Below are 10000 nucleotides of genomic sequence, written 5' to 3' on the forward strand. Positions count from 1 at the left end.
TTTCAGATCACACTGATCTCAGAACAGGCAGCAGCAGCTCATCAGCTGTATGACTGCATCAGAAGTAGCAGTCATAGGACTGTGTGTAATGTGTTTACTGTGTGTGTGATGTGTTTACTGTGTGTGTGATTTGTTAACTGTGTGTGTGATGTGTTTACTGTATGTGATGTGTTTACTGTGTGTGTGATGTGTTTACTGTGTGTGTGATGTGTTAACTGTGTGTGTGATTTGTTAACTGTGTGTGTGATGTGTTTACTGTATGTGATGTGTTTACTGTGTGTGTGATGTGTTTACTGTGTGTGTGATGTGTTTACTGTGTGTGTGATATGTTAACTATGTGTGTGTGATTTGTTAACTGTGTGTGTGTGATTTGTTAACTGTGTGTGTGATGTGTTTACTGTATGTGATGTGTTTACTGTGTGTGTGATGTGTTTACTGTGTGTGTGATATGTTAACTGTGTGTGTGATTTGTTAACTGTGTGTGTGATGTGTTTACTGTGTGTGATGTGTTTACTGTGTGTGTGATATGTTAACTGTGTGTGTGATGTGTTTACTGTGTGTGTGATGTGTTTACTGTGTGTGTGATATGTTAACTGTGTGTGTGATGTGTTTACTGTGTATGTGATGTGTTTACTGTGTGTGTGATTTGTTAACTGTGTGTGTGATGTGTTAACTGTGTGTGTGATGTGTTTACTGTATGTGATGTGTTTACTGTGTGTGTGATGTGTTTACTGTGTGTGTGATATGTTAACTGTGTGTGTGATGTGTTTACTGTATGTGATGTGTTTACTGTGTGTGTGATGTGTTTACTGTGTGTGTGATATGTTAACTGTGTGTGTGATGTGTTTACTGTATGTGATGTGTTTACTGTGTGTGTGATGTGTTTACTGTGTGTGATGTGTTTACTGTGTGTGATGTGTTTACTGTGTGTGTGATGTGTTTACTGTGTGTGATGTGTTTACTGTGTGTGTGATGTGTTTACTGTTGTTCATTCGTTCAACATGGAGCAGCACATGAGAGACCAGGAGGAGGCGAAGCAGCAGTTACAACAGATACGACACAAAGACAAGAGCCAGCAGAGTGAGTGTCTCTCTCTCTCTCTCTCTCTCTCTCTCTCTCTCCCTCTCTCTCACACACACACACACCACACACACACACACACACACACACACACACACACACACACACACACACGTGTGCTCCCTTACCCCTACCCTCACTACACACACACACACACACACACACACACACACACATACACACGTGTGCTCCCTTACTCCTACCGTCACTACACACACACACACACATACAGACACACACACATGTGTGCTCCCTTACCCCTACCCTCACTACACACACACACACACACACACACATACATACACACACACACACACACACACACACACACACACATACACACACACACATGTGTGTGCTCCCTTACCCCTACCCTCACTACACACACACACACACACACACACACCTGTATCCTCTGTAGTTTTGCATGTGTTTGCCTGGGCCATCTCAGCTACTCTAATCAGCTTCTAATCAGGTGAGCTTGCTGAGTGTGTAGGCCTGTGTGTATACCTGAGTGTGTAGGCCTGTGTGTATACCTGAGTGTGTAGGCCTGTGTGTATGCCTGAGTATGTAGGCCTGTGTGTATATCTGAGTGTGTAGGCCTGTGTGTATACCTGAGTGTGTAGGCCTGTGTGTATACCTGAGTGTGTAGGCCTGTGTGTATGCCTGAGTGTGTAGGCCTGTGTGTATATCTGAGTGTGTAGGCCTGTGTGTATACCTGAGTGTGTAGGCCTGTGTGTATACCTGAGTGTGTAGGCCTGTGTGTATACCTGAGTGTGTAGGCCTGTGTGTATACCTGAGTGTGTAGGCCTGTGTGTATACCTGAGTGTGTAGGCCTGAGTGTGTAGGCCTGAGTGTGTAGGCCTGAGTGTGTAGGCCTGTGTGTATATCTGAGTGTGTAGGCCTGTGTGTATACCTGAGTGTGTAGGCCTGTGTGTATACCTGAGTGTGTAGGCCTGTGTGTATGCCTGAGTGTGTAGGCCTGTGTGTATGCCTCAGTGTGTAGGCCTGTGTGTATACCTGAGTGTGTAGGCCTGTGTGTATACCTGAGTGTGTAGGCCTTCCTGAGTGTGTAGACCTGCTCGATCAACTCATCGAGCATAGACCCAGGGCACAGACCCAGATCCGGACCCAGACCAAGTGTGCAGGGGAGTGGTCATGTGTTCAGCGCCGGGCCTGGGATGGGCAGAATGAGGAGCTGTGTATGAGCAGTGATGGACAGTCAGTAAACATGGACCCTCTGAGACGGGCCCTTTAAAGGCTAGTGGTGCTAAAGGAGTTAGGGTTAGGGTTAGCTTGCACAGTGCACAGTAGCCATGACACAATAACAGCTAGTGTTACCGCTGAATCCTTAGAAAGGGCATTGAGGTGCTGAAATGCATTAATATTTGTCTGTGTGCGCATCTGTGTGTGTGTGATTGTGTATGTGTGTCTGTGTGCGCATATATGTGTGTGTGTGTTTGTGTATGTGTGATTGGGCACATGTTTGTGTGTTTGCTGTGAAACTTTGCTCTGTTTGGAGCAAACACAGCTGTGTGTGTGTGTGTGTGTGTGTGTGTGTGTGTGTGTGTGTGTGTGTGTGTGTGTGTGTGTGTGTGTGTGTGTGTGTGTGTGTGTGTGTGTGTGTGTGTGTGTGTGTGTGTGCAGTAGAACAGTCCATTGTGTGGTAGTTCCACGCTGCTCCGTTTGCCTGTTTCATCTTACACTGTTTAGACCTGCTGAGTCACCATCACGCGTTCAACACGGCATGCTGAAATACCACACTCAAAAATACAGCACACTGAAAATACAATAAATACAGCACCCTGAAAATACAATAAATACAGCATGCTGAAAATACAATAAATACAGCACACTGAAAATACAATAAATACAGCATGCTGAAAATACAATAAATACAGCACGCTGAAATCCAGCACACTGAAATTCTGCATACTGAAAACACAATCAATACAGCATGCTCAAAACAGTCGATACAACACACTGAAACTACAGTCAACACAACACACTGAAAACATACTCAATACAATGCTGAAAACAGTCACAGACTTACAATAACGACAATAATTCCTCTGCTTTTCCTGTAACTTCATTGTTCTGTTTTCATTCTGTGTTTATTCAGTGACATATTTTCAACATATTTTACGTTTGTTCTTGTGTGTCTTTGCGGAGCTGAAGGTAGCATTCACAGAAGAAACATGGCCCTGTTAACACTGACCCAGGGCACCACTGAGTATAGAAGACCCCACCCCGCCCCTTAGATGCTGCTACTCAGCAAGGGTGGGGCCTTGGGGCAGAGCATGGGGGCGGGGCCTTAGGGCAAAGCATGGGGGCGGGGCCTTGGGGAAGAGCATGGGGCGGGCCTTGGGGCAGAGCATGGGGCGGGGCCTGGAGTGTGTAAGAGCAAACTTCTGTTCAGCATTTATGTTTTGAGCTAATACGCTTAAAACTAAAACTCAGTCTATTTATTAAGATACAATCTGAGAGGATGTACACAGGAAAAATCTACAACAAATGGTTTCCTAGAACAAAATGTCTTCTACTGGCAGTCAGTATTTAAAGTGTGAAATTCAGTATGAAGTCAGTATTTAGTGTGAAATTCAGTATGAAGTCAGTATTTAGTGGGCAGTGAGCACACCGTCTCTATTGGAGAGACGGTCCTAATGTTTTCTGTTTATTTTCATTTTATGTGACTGTAGTGACATTTCCCAAATATACAAACACACATATACAAACACATATACAAACACATATACAAATACACATATACATACACAAATATACATACGCCAATGTACATGCACAAATATACACAGTACACCTACTCTGACTCTGACCAGGGTCATCTCAGCATCTCAGAGTTCTTCTTCAGATTCAGTCTTTAGTCTTTTCCTGCTATTCAGTATAAGGGGAGGTCACACTAAACATTTGCCACTGGGTATGTTCATCAAAAATCCTCATTTGCATTTGAGCTTGTTCAGCGAGTCAAGTTTATTCACATCCTCTCATTGGTCTTTTGTGTTGATTGACAGGTGCAGTGGCCAGTTCTGTAGTGAAGCAGAAGTTGGCAGAGGTGATTCTGAAGAAACGAAAGCAGAAAAGTGGCTCCAGTCCTCTGAGTATTTCAGCAGTACCCTACAGGTGCGGGTCACGTGAGGGTCAAGTGCACACGTGCTCGGGTCTGACGCAGGGAGGCCAGACCTGCCCACTGCACTCTTATAGGCATTTTCTAGGCTGCCAGTCCCATACGTAAGCATCAACGACAAAAGCCCAGATTGATCAGCTTCATCAGATCACGTGTGCTCACGTGTGTGATCTGAAAGGACTCAAATTTCAAAACATCCCTAAATAGCCCAGAAAAAACTTTCTGCCTTAATATCTTAAGTTCGACTTATCGTGTGTGTGTGTGTGTGTGTGTGTGTGTGTGTGTGTGTGTGTGTGTGTGTGTGTGTGTGTGTAGGGAGTTGGGTCCAGATCCCAGTGGCCCAGTACAGCCTCTCCTCTCATCACCACCACAGACCCTCCGGGATGGAGCTGATGACCGACCTCTGCGAAGAGCAAGTATGTCTGTCTCACACACACACACACACACACACACACACACACACACACACACACACACACACACACACACACACACACACACACACACACATCTGGTCTCACCTGAGCACCTACGTGAAACGAGTCACTGCCAAGAACGTCCTGGCCTCCTTCAACAGACACATCATGGCCTGATTAAAACTTCAGCCCCTTCTCCACTACCCAACACAGTTTTCCCTAACACAGCCTGAATTACACACCCTACCCAACACACCCTCACATAACATGCCCAGTCAACAAACTCCTAACCAACATGTCCAGCCTCCCTCTGTCTGTAATTTTCTGACATTATTTATCTACCGTCTGGCCAATCACAATTCCATTTGTCAGTTTTCCTAAAGGTTTTTGGGAAAATGTGTAAAACCCTCAGTGTTTGCCTTTAGGTTGTACGACATGGTGTTTTTTAGCCGTTGACATATTGCTCTAACGCACTCCTGAGTGACCTTTGTTTTAAAACAACACCCAGGAAACATTTGCACTTCTGCAGAGCAGGTTTACATTTTCCTCCACGGCGTGGAGGCTAATAAGGCAGTGAAATCAGAAGTGCTGGTGCCTGACCTAGGGGTTCCCGTCAGCCCTCAGATTACACCACCCAGAGGCTCTGTGTTTTGTGCCCATCAACACCACTGCGTAGGTGGTGTTGAAGGCAGCAGACTCTTCGTTATGGTGCCTGAACGGAGCAGCGCGGTGGTGAGGTGGTGGGCGGTGCAGTGATGGTGTAGCAGATGCTGCTGTCGTGGTTTTACACGTGTTGGTGTCCCTGCTGCATGGCGCCCTGACATCCACACACCTCCACCCGCCAGTGACCATGAGCTCAGATACAGAGGAGGGCACGAACCCAAGATGTTCATGTTTACGCCTGTGTCATAAAGCATCCCACCAGTGAAGTATTAGCGTGATTGGAAAAAACCAAGCTAACACTAAGTGTGATTAGTGCGCTCTGGTGTTAAGGTGTTAACGCTGTGGGTGTGTGTGCTCTCTTCAGCCTCTGAGCCCAACCTGAAGGTCAAGCACAAATTAAAGAAACATCTCCACACGCGGAAGAGTCCCCTCACACGCAAGGAGAGCGCCCCCCCCCATGGTGAAGCACCACCGTAACCCTGACCCGCTGGGTACGTAAGCCGGTCCTGACCCGACCCGTCGCACGCACATCACACGTCACACGTCACACCCAGTCACTTTACATTCATATGGGGATTAGTGTTTTCACCTGCTCGCCGGAATTGAATTTCTCTTTTCTTTTTTTTTTTCTTTCTCACTCTTCCCTTTCTCCCCCCACCTCCACCCCCACCCCCACCCCCCACCCCCACCCCCAGACTCTTCTCCCAGCAGTAGTAGTACTCCTGTGTCTGGCTGTAGCTCCCCCAATGACAGCCTGCCCAATGAGAATGGAGTGCTGCCCCCTAGTGGCGGCCTGTCTCATGAGGTAACAGTCCCCACGATGTTCTCCCACACCTGAGCAGCACACGCATTAGCTCCATTTAAACAAAGACCACCGCTCAGCAGCACAAGCCATTGACCAGCATTTATTGAATATTACTTTGAAGCATCACACACACACACACACACACACACACACACACACACATCGTCACATGCACAGCAGGCATAATGGGAGCAGTGGTTAATATTCTGGTTCAGTTTGTTCTGGGAGGGTGTGGTGCTGGGCGACGGGGGTCCAGACGTGAAGGACAGCGTGTGTTCTGTGCCGCGCCTTAATTACATGTTTTAAACAGGGACACCAGAGAAGGGCTGTACAAAAACACAACCCCACAAAAACACACACAAATGTACGCTTGCACAATATCTCACACACACACACTAGTCAAATCGCCTGCTCTTTCTAGGTTATGATAAGGCTGAAAGTCTAACTGTAACCTTTCACCCTGAAGGTGGTTATATTGGTGCAATTCAGAATTATTTTAAGCTAATTGATGCTGAAGAGCTGTGTGTGTGTGTGTGTGTGTGTGTGTGTGTGTGTGTGTGTGTGTGTGTGTGTGTGTGTGTGTGTGTGTGTGTGTGTGTGTGTGTGTGTGTGTGTGTGTGTGTGTGTGTGTGTGTGTGTGTGAGAGCAGGCCCACAGACTCCTCCTCCCAGATGGTTCACTGGCTCATTTCTCTGTGCCGACTCCTTCCAATCTCCCTACCATCACACTGGGTCTTCCTGCACATGCTAAGGTGACCCCACCCACCCCAACACAAGCCACACCCACCCATCTCTCACTTTCCTCTTACCAAGGGCCAATAACAAGAATACCAAAAATTAGCTGGTGAACTTGTATTTTCACCTTTGATTGATTTGTGTTCATTTTGAACCTTAAATCTTATACACTTGCTGTCCATGTCTAACATACAGTAAGAATCCCAGGATGATGATGATGATGATGATGATGATGATGATGGTGGTGGTGGTGGTGGTGGTCTGTGTGTAGGTTGATGGTGAGCTGGGATCTCTAAAGCTCGGCCGGGTGCCCGTCGGGCCAGGCGGCTCACAGGTTCTGGTGCCTCTGAGCGTGGAGGACCAGCAGGGCGGCCCCCTCGTTCAGCCCCTCCTCATCCTGGAGCCCTCCGGCCTCGTCCACGCCCCCTTGCTGGCTGGTGAGTGTTACTTCACAAAACCGTAATGTGTGTGTGTTCACTCTGGGAATGTGTGTGTTAAATGCAGAGAAGGTCAGTCTGGGTGGGTTAAATGCAGGGAAGAATTTCCCTACGGGGATTAATGAAAGCGCTTCTCTTTCTTCTTGGGGCAGAGCATGGGGGCGGGGCCTGGAGTGTGTGAGAGCAAACTTCTGTTCAGTGTTTTCTACTCTTGACAAGGCTGCCCCCTAGTGGCCTTAGCAATTTTATCTTCATAGAACAGTGTGATTTAACCTCCAAGCCTGTAGCCCTTGTAGTTTTCATTTTAACCTTAAGGAATGCTCTTTAGTAGTTACTGTTAATGATTCAGTAACTACATGAAAATGAACATGATTCTGCAGTGATATGCAGAGAGATAGCGGCAGGTCCTGGGAGTTTAAAGGAAACACAGACATTAGCAGTTTGTTAATCCCTGCGTGAGCTTAGACTTGTCCAGAAAGGTTCTACATTCATTATGGTAATACACTGCACTGGGTGAATCAGTCTCAGTGTCGTGAATCAGAATCAGTGTCGTGACAGCAGTGTTGAGTGAGTGGTGTTGGGTGGTGCTATTAAGTGACTGTGGTGTTGGGTGGTGGTGTTGGGTGAGTGGTGCTGAGTGAGTGGTGTTGGGTGGTAGTGTTGAGTGAATGGTATTGAGTGGTGGTGTTGAGTGAGTGGTGTTGGGTGGTGGTGTTTGGTGGTGGTGTTGGGTGGTGGTGTTGAGTGAGTGGTGTTGAGTGAGTGGTGTTGAGTGAGTGGTGTTAAGTGACTGCGGTGTTAAGTGACTGCGGTGTTGGGTGAGTGGTGTTGTGTGGTGGTGTTGAGTGAGTGGTGTTGGGTGGTGGTATTGAGTGAGTAGTGTTGGATGAGTGGTGTTGGGTGGTGGTGTTGAGTGAGTGGTGTTGGGTGGTGGTGTTGAGCAGTGTTGCGAATAACGCCGTTAAAAATAACGGCGTTAGGTAACGGCGTCATTTTGTCAGTAACGGGATAATATAATTAATTACTTTTCTTGTCGTTACAACGCCGTTGACGTTACTGGTCATTAAAAGCGGTGCGTTACTATATATTGATATACTAACAGTAATCCGAGCGGACCGCTGCCCAGGCTAGTGAGGAGTAACAGATCTCGATAGGTCACAGTTCTCGGGGTAACACCTGTTTAACTTAACAAGTCAGTAAGTGATTGGCTAAGGCAGCGTTATGGCCAACGCCAACGTGATAGCCAATCAGAGCCAGTGTTTTTACACGCGCGCCGAAGCACGCCAGTGAAATGGCGAGTCGGGAGCAAGCCGATAAAAAATTTGCATTTTCAAGGTGGCGATATACTTTTTTTTTTTTTTACAAAGATTTGGGATTTTAAAGGATTTTTTTCCTGCACTGGTCTGTGGATGTGCAATAAATATCAAAAGTTAAACTCCTTTCTGATCTACTCATTTCAACTGACTGTGAAAACTGCTTTTTCAAAAAAAAAAATCCTTATTCATTGGCATATAACTTTCTTTTCACTGTAACGCAAATAGTTACTTTCCCTGGTAACGAGTTACTTTTATTATAGAGTAATTCAGTTACTAACTCAGTTACTTTTTTGAGCAAGTAGTGAGTAACTATAACTAATTACTTTTTTTAAAGTAACGTTCCCAACACTGGTGTTGAGTGAGTGGTGTTGAGTGGTGGTGTTGGGTGGTGGTATTGAGTGAGTGGTGTTGGGTGGTGGTATTGAGTGAGTGGTGTTGAGTGAGTGGTATTGAGTGAGTGGTGGTGTTGAGTGAGTAGTGTTGGGTGGTGGTGTTGAGTGAGTGGTGTTGAGTGGTGGTGTTGGGTGGTGGTATTGAGTGAGTGGTGTTGGGTGGTGGTATTGAGTGAGTGGTGTTGAGTGAGTGGTGTTGAGTGAGTGGTGTTGGGTGAGTGGTGTTGGGTGGTGGTATTGAGTGAGTGGTATTGAGTGAGTGGTGTTGAATGAGTGGTGTTGAGTGAGTGGTGTTGAATGAGTGGTGTTGAGTGAGTGGTGTTGGGTGGTGGTGTTGAGTGAGTGGTGTTGGGTGGTGGTGTTGAGTGAGTGGTGTTGGGTGGTGGTGTTGAGTGAGTGGTCTTGAATGAGTGGTGTTGAGTGAGTGGTGTTGGGTGGGTGGTGTTGAGTGAGTGGTGTTGGGTGGTGGTGTTGAGTGAGTGGTGTTGAGTGGTGGTGTTGGTGGTGGTATTGAGTGAGTGGTGTTGGGTGGTGGTGTTGAGTGAGTGGTGTTGAGTGAGCGGTGTTGAGTGAGCGGTGTTGAGTGAGCGGTGTTGGGTGAGTGGTGTTTGGGTGGTGGTATTGAGTGAGTGGTGTTGGGTGGTGGTGTTGAGTGAGTGGTGTTGAGTGAGTGGTGTTGAGTGAGCGGTGTTGAGTGAGTGGTGTTGGGTGAGTGGTGTTTGGGTGGTGGTATTGAGTGAGTGGTGGTGTTGACTCACTTTGCTTGGTCCCAGTTCCAGGTCTGGGCCCGGTCCCTGTGCAGCTCGGCGGTCCAGCAGGGCCCCACAAGCCCCTGAGTCGCACGCGCTCAGAACCACTGCCCCAGAGCGCACGTCCACTCCACTCACAACTGCTCCAACAGCAGCACAGCACCCAGCTGCTGGAGAGACTCAACAGCAGACACACCTGGGCAAGGTGAGCACACACACACACACACACACACCACACACACACACACACACACACACACACA

General features: G+C 47.2%; 1 protein-coding gene across 1 annotated transcript in view; it reads left to right on the top strand.

Annotated features, from left to right (window-relative positions):
• Positions 1-10000, top strand: part of hdac7a (histone deacetylase 7a) — a 65292-nt gene that overhangs the window by 38156 nt on the left and 17136 nt on the right. Inside the window, 10 exon segments of the mRNA XM_077018889.1 lie at positions 1008-1080; positions 4113-4221; positions 4541-4641; positions 5669-5754; positions 5756-5795; positions 6000-6109; positions 6759-6860; positions 7115-7280; positions 9762-9917; positions 9920-9942. Coding sequence (XP_076875004.1) covers positions 1008-1080; positions 4113-4221; positions 4541-4641; positions 5669-5754; positions 5756-5795; positions 6000-6109; positions 6759-6860; positions 7115-7280; positions 9762-9917; positions 9920-9942 — 966 coding nt within the window.

The sequence above is a fragment of the Brachyhypopomus gauderio genome, chromosome 10 (assembly GCF_052324685.1).
Source record: "Brachyhypopomus gauderio isolate BG-103 chromosome 10, BGAUD_0.2, whole genome shotgun sequence".
Classification (NCBI taxonomy): Eukaryota; Metazoa; Chordata; class Actinopteri; order Gymnotiformes; family Hypopomidae; genus Brachyhypopomus; species Brachyhypopomus gauderio.